The sequence below is a fragment of the Cydia pomonella genome, chromosome 17 (assembly GCF_033807575.1).
Source record: "Cydia pomonella isolate Wapato2018A chromosome 17, ilCydPomo1, whole genome shotgun sequence".
NCBI lineage: Eukaryota > Metazoa > Arthropoda > Insecta > Lepidoptera > Tortricidae > Cydia > Cydia pomonella.
Genome location: NC_084719.1, coordinates 15,321,411 through 15,335,903, shown reverse-complemented (window position 1 = coordinate 15,335,903; position 14,493 = coordinate 15,321,411). Strand labels below are relative to the sequence as shown.

Genomic DNA, 14,493 nt, shown 5'->3' with positions numbered 1-14,493 from the left:
GCCTCTAGGCAGGTTGGAGTCACACACTATTACGACGTCGCCCACTGCAATATTAGGTGAAGAGCCTCCTCCGGTGCGTGGTGACAAGCAAGGCAGGTATTCTTTCACCCAGCGCTGCCAGAAGTGGTCAGCTAGTCTTACTGCTCTGCGCCACTTGTTCCTGCTGAGAAGATCGGCCTCGGTCAGGGTAGCGGGAATAGGGCGTCCAGATGGAGATGTGAGTATAAAATGGGCTGGTGTTAAAGCCTCATCAGCATCGGAATCGAGTGAGACATGCGTAAGTGGTCGCGTATTGACAAGAGCTTCAGCCTCTGCTAACAGTGTGCTTAAAACTTCGTCTGAGGGAGCCTGTTCTCTGAGGGTCACTTTCAAAGCTTCTTTGACACTGCGAACTAATCGCTCCCACGCTCCACCCATAAAAGGTGCTGCAGGAGGAATAAAACGCCAATTGATTGATTCGTTGGCAGCAAAATCTTCAACAGAGTCGCCGTAAAGAGCTCGTAACGCCCTGTTTGCTCCAACAAAGGCTGTTCCGTGGTCTGACCAGATCTCTTGTGGTGTTCCTCGACGAGCAATAAAACGGCGTAGACACATTATGGCCGCGTCTGTCGTTAAACTGTGTACCACTTCAAGATGTACGGCGCGTATGACGAGACACGTAAATAGGGCAACGTAGCGTTTCTCCCTTCTGCGACCAACTGAAACAAGGACGGGTCCAAAGTAGTCCAGGCCGACAAAGGAAAAGGGTCTTTGATGATGAGCCAATCGACACTCCGGTAGATTTCCCATCGGTGGTGTGAATGTTACGGCGAAGTTTACAAAACTGACAATCATGGGCTACTGATCGGGCAGCATTTCTAAGGCCTAAAATCCAAAATCTTTGGTGGAGCTCGTTCAAGACTTTTTCTTTGTTCGCATGGCCAGCCTTTTGATGATATCTGGCTATTAGAAGGCGTACTGCCGGATGCTTTCCGTCTAAAATCAGCGGTCGCTTAACCTTTTGAACGCCGCTTAGGATGTCATCGGACGTGCCCGTGTCGCCGCCTATACTAAGTAATAACAAACTGTGTAGTGCTTGCCACATAACTTACGATAAAATATTTTATTGTTTATAGTTTACAGTGATTAACTTCATTTTTTACCACCTTATCATTAAAAAAAAATATTATAATAATTAAATCACGTTTACCAATGTCTTTTTTATGGTTTCGTCCCTTTATTAATGGATTGAACCTGTGAATTTTACCAGCTATGCAAATTTATTGATGGACTTTGCTACATCACTATTATTTTTTATTTCGTATCTGTGACGTCATGAGCGGTCTACTATTTCAGACATTGGCCAAGGCTTCATTGTATTTTCGTTGATAAGTTGACACTAGTAGGGAGAGGATTGATCACATTAGAAACGTATCGAATCTGAAAATTTCAACGTTGTTTGGCATAATAAATCATAAAATTTTACACAGTAACACAATTCTTTTGATAAATAAATATTGTAAACTCAATATTATTATAGTATTCAAAGTTTTAAAACTACTAAACAGTACCTTCTTATATATTTTGTTGACCTAACATAACTTTGAAATATCGAGTAATCTACACCACTAAAATTTTCTAAGTTATATCTTTGACGTTACATGCGGTCTCATTTTTAAGACGACGGCGTAGTCTGTATTGATTATTATTGCGGAATGTAATAACTTAGTAGGGATTACCGATGAACCACGATAACAGAGTCTCGCCTTATTTATCGATTCAAATATCTATCATCGATGAAAAAAACCGACTTCACGAAACCCTGGAAGGTAGGCACTAGTACAATTCAAATATATTTATTTCTAAGTTCAACTTTGAAAACGTCCAAGGACTCAATATGTCCAAGTGTCAAAATGTCCAAGGGTCAAAACATCCATGGAATCAAAATGTCCAAAGAGTAAATGGTAAAGTGGAACTGCTTGGATCGGGATCACAATGACAAGGATTAGGTACTCGATCATTTACTGCGAGGCCATCATGGCATGTCGTGTTGCTAGAGTCAAGTTTCTGGACGCTGAACGTGCACCTAGAACTGCAGAAGGAGTCTCTGCATGGCAATTGCGTATGAAGCGAATGTATCAACACTTGGTGTGGCTACTTAAGTCATTGGGTAACTTGATTCAGTTAAGGACAGATTCTGGTTACGGCAGATTATTTTTATGACAGATTCAGTCATGGAAAAAGTGTCTACCAAATCTATCATTCATGGATCTATAAAATATTATATGTATAGACAATATAGTACGTGACGCCAAACCGCATCAGACCGGTAGGTCAGGATTATTGGTAACAATCAACCAGGGTCGCGTTTTATAAATTGTATGTCGTCATCCGACTCGAAATCTTCATTTTCGTCCGCTCCTTCTAAAATTCTAATTCATTCTTCAGCGGACGACATTGTAGAATAATAGACAACTTACGTCATAATTTTATAAGAACATATCGAAGTGATAAAATAGGTTAGCTAAGTAAGGTCAGTCGCATGCATAAATCTTACGTCGTAAATCTAAACATCGAATGAGAAAGTCGACGTAGATATTTCAATACCAATCATCGTCACATCACTGGTGTCTTTTAAATAAGACTTTGGCTACGAGACTTGGGGTAAAATCATACATAATCTAATGGTATAATTAAAGTTTATTTTCAACTAGAAAATATAATAAAATCAACAGATCAGTCTCACTGTTACTTAATTAACAATTACTGCGACTTACTTATGCAAAGAACCAAAGTAAACTTTATTAAAGTAAAGAATGTCTTGAGAAAAACATGAAAAAAAATTGTCTTATTTATCAGACTGCGGCGACACGAGCTGGGTATTGATTGTCTGATATATCAGACTACGGCGGTCAAAAGGTTAACTTCATCAGTGACGCCTGCGGCTGCCGCTATACGACTGAACATTCGAAGTTGATCGTTGTCATCTAAGAAGGGGGACAGTTTGAAAAGGCGGCTGCTTCGAGGCAACGGGTCTCGGTTCTTTATTCGCAAGATATCTTCTTTGAAGGAATCCAGTTGGCTTTGCCGTAAAATATGGGATTCTGCTAGGTGTACATCGCTCGCGGTTATTTTTAGTGGGATATTAAGAGAATTAGAAATATAGGAGAGGATGTGCAAGTTGGACGGAAGGTACATAAGAGTCCTTCATGACGAGCAAGGTTGAAGTTTACGTCTCGTCTTCTCATACTACGCATTCGCAATAATGATATGAATAGATGCGCCTTTGCCGTTGCTCGCACCATTCTCAGCCACGAGCTGAATCGACTTGGATCCGCAGAGACTGGTGCGGGCAGATCAGTTTCGGTGATAAGATGAATGATATTTTTATACTCTTCGCGGCCTAATCCGCTGACATCAATTTGAGGTTCAGCGGGCCAGTCCGAGGAAAGGAGAAAGCTAGGTCCAGAGATCCAGCGAGATTCTTGAGAGAGCACAAAGCGTTTGACGCGTGTGGCATCATCGGCTACGTTTAGGTCGCTCGGTACCCAGTGCCACTCGCTGATGTTTGTAAGCTCTAGTATCTCGCCTACTCTATGAGATACAAAGGGTTTAAGGGTGCGCGCATCACTACGAAGCCAACCCAGCGCAGTCATCGAGTCACACCAGAAAACTCGTCTCATTAGCTTTAGTCGGTGGGCTTCGCATATCGACATGGCAAGGCGCGCAGCTATTAGAGCACCTTGAAGTTCTAAACGAGGAATGGAGACAGGCCTGATTGGAGAAACACGGACTTTACTACAGATGAGGGAGAGTCTTACATCACCATTCACATAAAGAAAGCGCCAATAGGCTACAGCAGCAAAGGCGGACTCACTTGCATCCGAAAACACATGTAATTCGCACCCTACTACCTCGAGATCGCTCAAGTTATAGCGACGTGGTATCCTCAAACTGGAAGTGGAGATCAGATCTTGAAACCAAGACTTCCACGCGGCGCTGTCACATTGAGAGAGCTCCTGGTCCCAGTTCAAACCCTTGCGCCAAGCGTCTTGAAACATTATACGACCACGAACGACGATTGGTGCAAGGATTCCGAGCGGATCATAAATTTTCATTACGTGCGCTAGAACCCCTCGCTTTGTTAACTTCTCCGGCAACACGGTATCTTTTTTTACACCCGTATTAAAACCTATCAGGTCGTTAGCGGGTTGCCAGATAAGTCCTAGCGTGCGAACGGGCGTAGCCAGGCGACCTAATTCGACGTCAACATTATTAGCGTGAGGCACCTCGAGCAAGGATTCCTTCGGCAACAACGAGAGCGCACTTGGATTATTCGACGTCCAGCCGCGCATCTCGAAACCGGCGTGAGCATGTACGGTATAAATATCAGCTGCCAGCTTGGCGGCTTTGTCAATGTCGTCTAAGCTAGTAATGCAATCGTCCATGTAATGGTCATCAATGATTACTCGAGCTGCCTCAGGATAAGTTTCCTGCCAATCTAGAGCATTTTTATTTTTGATGCGTATGGCAGTGAACGGGCTCGATGCGGCGCCAAAAATCATCGATGACATGCGGAAAGTTGGTTCACCTGGAGTATCTCGCCACAGAAACCTTTGCGCGTCTCTATCTTTTTCAATTATTTTGATTTGCGGAAACATTTCACGAATATCGGCATTTAAAGCTACAGCACCCTCACGAAAACGCATTAAAATACCCAGCAAAGGTTGCAAAAGGTCAGGGCCAGTCAATAACAAAGAGTTTAATGACACGCCGTGAGATTTTGCAGCCGCGGCGTGAACAGTTCGCAACTTATTGGGTTTATTTGGGTTAATCACGCCAAAGTGAGGAAGGTTCCAAACAGGACGTCCAGAAGCAGGGCCAGAAGAACATTGTTCAGCGTATTCTTTAGATAACATGTCATGAATATTGCGACGATAACGTTCGGCATAGCAAGGATCTTTCATCATTTTCTTTTCTAAGCTGAGGAATCTGGACAGTGCTAACTTGTAACTGTCAGGAATATCCAGATTATCAGCCTTCCATAGCAGTCCTACCTCAAAACGGCCACCCGGCAGACGGTGAGCCGTGCTCTCTAGTACTTGTATGGCACGCTCATCGTCAGCATTGCGGGCCTCTTTTTTCGATATACCAATTGAATCGATCTTAAATTGCTCCCTAATAAGTCGTTCTAGAGTGAAACAATCGCTATCAGAGTCAGTCTCGCTTAATGTGATATGGTTTACAACGTCAACCCGTTTAGTCTTGCTGCAACCGAAACCAAACAAAACCCAGCCAAGGGCTGTTAAAATGGCTGCAGGTTGTGTCTTGGTTCCTTTGCGCACGTCTGTAGCAAGAGATAAATGCCAGTTGTCAAGTCCTATAATTAGCATAGGCTTGACGTCCCCGTAGCAAAATTCACCGGCTATATCTGCCAAGTAAGGATATTTGCGCACACTATCTTGATACGCATACTGTCGTGCAGCGCCTAAACCGTTAATTGATCTAGCCTTTTTAATAGAGTGAACTTCGGTTGAATGACGACCCTGTATATTAAAATTAACATACTGCACTTTAATGTCCTTGTTTAAACCAACTACGCAATCTAAGTGAATTAGTCTATCGGAAGCCTTCACTCCAATTCGAGAAGAAATTTCAGAGTCAATATACGTTCCTGAGGACCCATCGTCCAATACCGCGAATGTGTCAACGCTACCAGTGGGTCCAGATACAGTGACAGCTACTATTTTTAATAACGGCCGCGCAGAAGGTAGTTTGGGCGATGAAGAGGTCGCATGCGTCAGAATATCGTGTTCCGAGTCGTCAAGCAGCGGTGCCGCGGCGGGCGCTTCGGATACACTGCAGGCCGCGGGCGCAGTTACGCTAGACGTCGATGGCACTTGCTCGTCGTCGGCGTCGGAGTCGTCGTCGGCGGCGTCGTCCTCCACATCGACGTGCGCAGTAACGACGCGTTCAGACTTTGACCCGTGTAACAAATTATGATGACGCATCTCGCAACCTTCTACGCTACATACCTTTTTCATGCATGAAGTTTTGTTCTTATGAAAACCTTTTTTCAAACACCTATGACACATTTTATTCTTTTTGATAAATTGCCACCTATCATTTATTGACAGTTTGATAAACTTGTCACAAACAGATAAGTCATGATTTTGTTTACATAGTGAACAATTCTTTTCAGTTGGAATGCTATCGGACGAATGATTATTTTCAGCAATAATATTTATTTTGTCCCTATTACCAATCGGCCGGGAAATTAGGGCCGGCGCGTGGTCTATAGCGCCTCCAAATCTGCATTGCAGGTCGACTTCGCGCGAGAGGAAATCCGCAAACATTTCAATTTTTGAAGCGCTACCATTGCATGAATGAGCATAATCCAACCATCGAGGACGCAGCAGCGCAGGCAGTTTGCTCCATAGTGCTTGAAACAGCTCAGGCGAGCGTAAATGGTCGGGCTTATTTAACATGCGGATTACTTCTACGCAATTACGAATACGACTTGCGAAAATCACTAAATCCTTACCGTCGTAGCTTACCTTAGGTAGGGCACGCACCGCTGTCACTTCATGCATGACGACGAGCTCGGGGCGGCCGAAACGCGCGTCGAGCGCGGCCACCACCGCACCGGGGTCGCGGGCCGCCGCCAGCAGGCCCGCCACGGCCTCGCGCGCCGTCCCTCGTAGGGCGCGTGACAACCTAGCTAAATTTTCAGTAGGCGAGAAACTATCTGCTTTATTTTCGTAAACTCTTTTCAAAGCTAACCAATCTAAATGTGACTTGCCGTCGAAGTTTGGTAAATCAATCTTCGTTTGATTAACTTTATTTATCAGCTTGTCGAGCGAATTGACTAAGCGAGTCACTCCTCCGTCTTCAGGGCGATTTTGCTCGGGAGAGTTTTTAATTGCCGCGGCACTCACGCCGTGCTGCTCTCTCGATTCCAGTGGCTCGTGCTGGGCCGCAATATCGTCAAATCTGAAAGGTGGGTTGGCACTTAATAAATGTTGCTCATTGTGATTAGGAATTGTATTATTTACCCATTCCTGAATACTCGCACGACTGCGCGTGCCGTGGCTGCCACGTCGGCTTCCGCCAGCCTCTATGGCAGCGAGATTAGCTTGCAGTTCGAGCTCCGCAACTTGACGCTCGCGTTCTGCGGCGCGCTCGGCAGCTTGACGCTCGCGCTCCGCGGCGCGTTCTGCAACCTGGCGTTCTGCCGCTTGGCGTTCCCGCTCAGCGGACTGCCGCTCTCGTTCCTTTTCCATTTCAGCCAATCGGCGCGCATGTTGCGCCTTCGCCTCAAGCTGGCGCGCGACAATGGTGGAAGAGGAGCGCGACGAGGCGCCACTCGCCACGCGGGAAGGTGTCGGCATCGGTTTGTGAAGGGCGGGCCCCGCGGCTTGTTGCGCCGGCGGAGCAGTATCCCTCACGACCGCCTCACCGTCTCCCTTATGAGACTCACTCATTTTCACAGCTTTAGAACGAGTTATCATCTAAATCCGCGGTAGAAGAACCAAATTTAGTGGACTTAAGTAAAAGGCACTGGTTTTCTTTGAGAAACAAAATGTAATCTGACAAATAGTAAAAATAGACAAAAACAGTATAAAGAACCATAGACAAAAATAAGTAAAAAAAGGTAAAATTATATAAAAGGTTGTGCAGTCTTGCACAGGGGCTGTCAGTCTTCTTCATTCAGTAGACTCTGCGTCTCCATAAGTTTTCCTCGAACACGTAGCAATGGTGTCCCGACATTTGAGATGCGTGCTCGGAGCCGATGCCAGCGAGTTGGGGCCTTTTCGAGAATTTAATGAAATGTAATGCCGCGGGTATGCCGCGTGGACGCCACACGTATATTATTATTAAATTATGCATCCACGGGGTAAGTGCATGTGTGCGGGGTAATTGATATTTAATTATATATCTCTGAATATTTTTTCTTGTACTTTATTTTCACTAATCAGTAATAAATAAATAAATAAATATTATACGACATTATTATACAAATTGACTAAGTCCCACAATAAGCTCAATAAGGCTTGTGTTGTATGTAGCTAGACAACGATATATATATATATAATATATAAATACTTAAATACATAAATAAAATATGTAATTATAACGTACAAACAAGCTGAGCTGGCGGTTATTTTTGCATCTAATACCGTTCTCCACAAGTCCCTCTTACTTATCACGTCAGAATTACATGTTTTTTGGTTCGCTAATGTTAAAACTGCAGCAATCGTACCTTATTATCAGACTTTTAGTCGATGCCGTGAGTACTCTTTGGGTAATAGAATGCGTCAAAGGTCTTAAAAATAGTGAAAACCTGGTCCACGTCCATGCTCAGCCGAGTTCCACTATGGCAGTAGGTCTGTCTAAACATCACTGTACCAGCGGCAGTAGCGACCACGTGCGTCGCAATAAAACACCGACGCCTAATGTCCAACGAAACAAACTACCCACATTAAACCTTATTTATAAAGCTTTATTGGCCGTTGCAGCTGGCATACGGAACTAGAACTGTGTTACATTATACTCGAAAGTGTTTAGGTACAGCCGACGTCAACGGTATGTAACATATTTCGTTACATATTCCAAAGATGGAATGGTCTAAACATATGTGCTATCATGTGCGGTTTAATTCTCGAATGAGAATTTGAATAGGTAATCGGAAATGAAATAACGTTCGCGCATTTATTTTCGACGTTGAAACTCTAGGTCCATGGGGTCCCAGCGTGCATAAGTTTTTTGCACAAATCGCGAAGTATCTGGTTGACGTAAGTGGTGACCGAAGAGCAGCTGGCGGCTTCCTCGTACAACGTATCAGCATTGCGTACAATGCCTCGAGAGCCTATTTTAGATTTAAGCTAATTATGTTAATACCTCTATATATATAATATAATAATAATAATATTATAGGACATTATTACACAAATTGACTAAGTCCCACAGTAAGCTCAATAAGGCTTGTGTTGAGGGTACTTAGACAACGATATATATAATATATAAATATTTATAAATACTTAAATACATAGAAAACACCCATGACTCAGGAACAAATATCCATGCTCATCACACGAATAAATGCCCTTACCAGGATTTGAACCCGGGACCATCAGCTTCGTAGGCAGGGTCACTACCCACTAGGCCAAACCGGTCGTCTTATATATATATATATGCCATCTAACCGCTTTTTGTTGACAATCAGTGTTTTGCTATAATTTAAAACACAATTGTGACCAACAAGCGCTGAATAATAATTAATTTATCACCCAGGTAGTTAAATCGCTTGAAACTATGTAATTTTATTAATCGAAATGTTTTAAAGGCTAGCTTTTTTCATGTAACCAAATATCCGGAACCACTTAATTTATTTTTTAAAGGTTTTTTTTTTCGAGTAATATTCAAATTAGGTTTCGTGTAATGTACTTATTTGATAAAACTATTTGAATTTGGACATCATTGCCCAGTAGTGTGATCGAGCATTGTGATTTATCCGCTAAGTTTCAATAGCCTCTTCAACGGAGACTCCTCTTACGTCGTCAACAGAACTCCTAGGGCTAGCTGCACATTTGCAGAACAATAATAGTTTCGTGATTAGTTTCGAATGACCGTCAGCGTGGTGAAGAGGTATTTGCATAGAAATGGAGCGATCTTTAATGTTATGTTATGGAGTAATTAAACTAACTAGAGCTTACTCGGCCTAATTTTCCTAAAAATGCGCTCAATAAAAATTTGCTCAAAATGAAGAACAAAATCGCGCCTCGGTATCTGTTGGAAGCGCAGCTTTCAACTCTATTGCCGTCGGCTTGTGGAGGGGCAGGAGACACCTCGATAGTTCATAGCCTGCCGACTCCAATTTTGAGTTCGTAATTTCACCACAAACACGAAAATTAGATGATTCACAATGCACACTGTTAAACGTGACTAACGTAACGTCACTAATCTCCATGGAGTACTTTTTCACTCGTATTTTGATGTGTAGTAGTGCGATTTGGGCGCGCCCGCGGTGAAATTTTATTTTGCCCTAGCTGTTGGAGGTGAGGGGAGTGCGAGGATAGGAAAGGATAAAAGGTGCGTTCGAGTTGTGTGTATGAGATATTGAAAATAAACCTTATTATAAAAATATGTGAAATTATCACTTGTTTATTTTCAGTTGAAAATTTTATCAGACCACAAAGAAAATTAAAGCCTACTTCTTTCATACTGTTTTACTTACCTTTAGTAAATAGTGCCATAGAGTGCTGCAATTTATCTGCCTAGTTTCAACAGCTTCTTCAACCGAACGGCTCACACGCCGCCGACAGCGGAGCAGACAGAACTTCTTGGCTGCACATTTGCAGGACAATAACAGCTTTAGGGATTAGTTTGTTAAGATAGTTATCTAGTAGAGGTAACTCAGAAGCTATTTGCATTGAAATGGAGAAATCGCATAAATTATTTTACAGTACATATGGTGCTACTTTCCCGCACGTGTGCGGAAATGAGCACTTTCCGTGCATATGTCGAAACTTTAAAGAGCCATATGTACTTAAAACGTTGTACGATACCCTTGCGAATAGGTAATTCGCAACTCGTGTCGTTTTAAAATAATCCCTTCGGTCATGTTTTCATTTATCACCACTCGTTGCGAAGTTCCTATTTTCGCATTTGTATCGTAAATAACTATTACGCAGCACGATAAATATTTTTTTAATACAGTTGCTCAAAAAGTGCTACTAAGTAGCTGTTTAGCGTACGGTGTATGATTTCGCGACCTATGGTTTTTACTTTTCCACTTGTTCCAATTCAAAACCACTTATTGATGAGTGTTAATGTTAGTTTCCTTTAAAAGTCGTAATCAACATAAAAACCTACTGTTACTGTAAAAATAATAAATATAAGCATATTACATAATTTATTACTTACCTCTTCATCATTATAACACGTTTATTTTTTAATATTGAATATTGAAAAACCGTTCTTAATAAGTTGTCAGAATGGAACGGAATAGCTGCCGAAACGCCTGTCAAAGCAGAGGCGTTTTTTTCTTACTGCAAGAATGTTTTAAGTTTCCAAAGGCAACATTCGATATTGTTTTCATACAATTTAAATATACGATACACAAATAATCTGTAATAATTGTTTCTGTCTTATAGAACATGCATAAACAAACCAAGTAGCATAAATGAGTTTTACTTTTAAAATTTAATATTATTGTTTATGTTTTAAATTATTTAATTGGATTAATTTAACAGCCGTTCAAAATATTTTTATATTAGTACTTTCAATCGTGGCTGAATGCCAAATAGGTTTGTGTCTTCGATGCCTAACCTGTCAAGAAATTACAAAATGGCGGTCGAGTGTTTGATATGTACCGGTATTTAAGAATTATTTTACTTAAAATTTAGTTTTTTCTTCGAAAGTGTATAATGAAAACCATTGTGTGTAAGTCCGGGGGTAAGAATATTGCAATCTCGGGTCTTTAATTACCACCCTCGTATCCAAAATTTCACTTACCCCCCTTGTTGCACAATGTATCTACTATTACACAATTTGATGTATTTCAATCATAGCTATGGGGAACGCGTTTGTATGGTGAACCGGTTACGAGGCAGTCGTCCCGTTTCGTCTTAACAATTCCTAAACAAAATTAAATGCGTACCCTATAAAATATGATGAAACATAGTTTGTAGCTTGTAGTACTGAAATCAATTGAATATATTTTGAAACTTTGAATAGCGTTCCCGATCTTGAATATCGCAGGAGAGTGAAAATCTCACGGTCAAAAATAACTACTAACTATGGACTTAAATTATAGGTAGTGAATGGTGAATAATATGGTGGTTGCAGCTATCGACTGACGGCCGGTGAACAATTGCAATCGCAGTTTCTTTATTATGTGTACCACGGGCGTGCAATCCCTATATCAATTCATCATCATCATCATCATCATCTCAGCCATAAGACGTCCACTGCTGAACATAGGCCTCCCCCTTGGACCTCCACATTTACCGGTTGGAAGCGACCCACATCTATCGTCTTCCGGCGACCTTAATAAGGTCGTCTGTCCATCTTGTGGGTGGACGTCCTACGCTGCGCTTGCTAGTGCGTGGTCTCCACTCGAGCACTTTTTGACCCCAATTATATCAATTAATATATAATCTATATCAATTAATTTAGATATTTGACACATTTAATTCTATCAAATGCATTATCATCAGTAGCTCCCACAGCAGGTAAGGAAAGTGTTGACAACGTGTCTTACTTACATTGATCAGATTTCCACAAAATCATCTTTTCACCTCTTAAATACCGAGTAGGATGATTTATCTTGAAATTATGAGTAAGTACTTACACAGGTATTGTGAGTGCTACCTACACGTCTCACTGCTGGGCACAGGCCTCCTTTTATGTGTGAGAGGGCTTGGGCCGTAGTCCCCACTCTGGCCCAATGCGGGTTAGGGACTTCATATAAATCTTTGAAGTTCTTCGTGGAGGTTTCCACGCAATAATCGCATCACCGAAAAGCTTGTGATACATGTCAAAAGATACTTAATACATAAGAAATACTGATAAACTCAGTCATGAGCCAGGATTTGAATCCCTGGCCTCTGGATAGAAAGTCGGACGTTAGATACACTCCATACGCTTCATAATTTGTTAGGAGGGAAGTATACCACGTGATCGTTACATACAAAAAGAGAAAACTTTTTTCCACTTATAAATATTGTCCATTCTCCATGATTTTTTAGTATGTTATTGTTTAGGGTCGGCAACGCGCATGTAACTCCTCTGGAGTTGCAGGCGTACATAGGTTACGGAGACTGCTTACCTTCATGCGGGCCGTATGCTTGTTTGCCACTGACGTAGTATAAAACAAAAAAACAATTTAAAACTAGGTTTCACTTTATTCAAAATTTTGCAAAACAACTTTTTTTCCAGAATAGCGAAACCTATATTATGCTGATGTCGATACATCAAAACAAAGTGAATTTGTTAAGATTTAGTTAGTGGAAACTGTTTTCTACCGAAGTGAATTTTCATAGAAAAATTTCCGTTATTTCGTTAGAATCAAAATTTATTCTTCCCTCTTAAGTTATCCGAAATTATTTGATTATTTTATTCTTGGTAGCAGATATATTATTTTAGTGGCCAATCATGTTAATTTAGATTATAGACAGTACATTCGTTTGGTGACCGGTTAAATCAAACCTAATAACCAAGAGCCATTTTCGGAGCATGAAATGAAAACAGATTAAACAAAAATAGATAACCTCGTTATTCAAAAATACGACTTTCAAGTTTTAAATCCGAAGGAAAAGTAAATTAAGTGTTCAAGGAAAGTCAACTCAGAGGTATTTCAGGGAGGCTCCTGTTGTGAGCCGCCCCAGAAGTATTCCCATTTTTTGTGCGAGTGCAGGAAAGTCGAATTTCCGAAGTCTCAATATAAAGCTGCTTCTTTTGCCAGAATTGGCTAGATCCAGAATAACTGCTGATCTCTGAAAATACCATCAAATCCTATAGCAAATGTCCGTAAACCTAATTTGAAACAAACTAACAATGACTCCATCACATAACTCCGTCAAGTAAGAGTATCACATAGATCTGTTCCCTAGCATTTCCGATTTGTTACCTATATGTGTAAACAGCGTAGCTTAGGTTTGATGGAAATGCAGCATAACGTGACCACAATCGAAGCACCTATGCGAAATCACAGAGAGCACTTATACTGGTTTACAGAGCCTTTGACTCGCCTCTCTGTCTCGATTGACATTGACACGACATTATTGCATTTGCGTACAACCCTAGAGTTATCGCTCCTTTAATGCGAACCAGAATATGCTTGATATTTGAACAACATCGATGTATTAATTCTCCGGGTCACAGTTATGTCGGTTCGTTTGACTATTCGTGATTCGAAAAGCATTCGGAATGGCAGACCAGCTTGAATTAACCTAATGAGCGTCGGAAGGGGAGGCTATTCACTGCGACCCATTCAATTATTAGTCACCGCAGACAAGAATTTTTAAGAATTTCACGATCATAACTGTACTGAGATTGTGAAAGGGATAACTGGGCAAATGTAAGAAATATGAACGAAGATCGGCGTTGGTTCTGTGCTTGAGTTGAATAGGACTGTATTCAAGATTTTACTTCATTTACTAGTTTATTTTACGTTAAAGAACCATTACTGCACGCTGCGCAAGAAAATCCAACTTCCAAGCGAGGGGCAGGCAAGAAAGAGTAAGCCAATGCTTTTCCTGTCTGCCTTTCCGTTGCAAAAAAAAAAAGAGGATCAAATGGAAAATATTATTAAGTGCTTGAAAGGGCGCCTCTAGTAAGCGAACAGTAGTAGGTGTATTCGTCTAGTGTTGCTAGCTTAATATAACGCCAACAACAAAACAAACGAAACTGCTCCTTGCTTCCTACCATTTCTCCGTTTGCAAGTAATGTCCTAAAAGTATTTGACTTGTCTATTAATTATGTCAAATCAAAGTGTTTTATTTTTTTAAC

General features: G+C 41.4%; 1 protein-coding gene across 1 annotated transcript; it reads right to left on the bottom strand.

Moving 5' to 3' along the window:
• Positions 1–857: 857 nt before the first annotated feature.
• Positions 858–7,954, bottom strand: LOC133526893 (uncharacterized). The gene is made up of 2 exons (XM_061863737.1): positions 2,905–7,954; positions 858–997 (listed from the first exon to the last, which is right to left on the bottom strand). Exon 1 carries the CDS (start codon positions 7,488–7,490, stop codon positions 3,114–3,116), a length of 4,377 nt encoding a protein of 1,458 aa, XP_061719721.1. The 5' UTR covers positions 7,491–7,954; the 3' UTR covers positions 858–997; positions 2,905–3,113.
• Between the last annotated feature and the right edge of the window lie 6,539 nt (positions 7,955–14,493).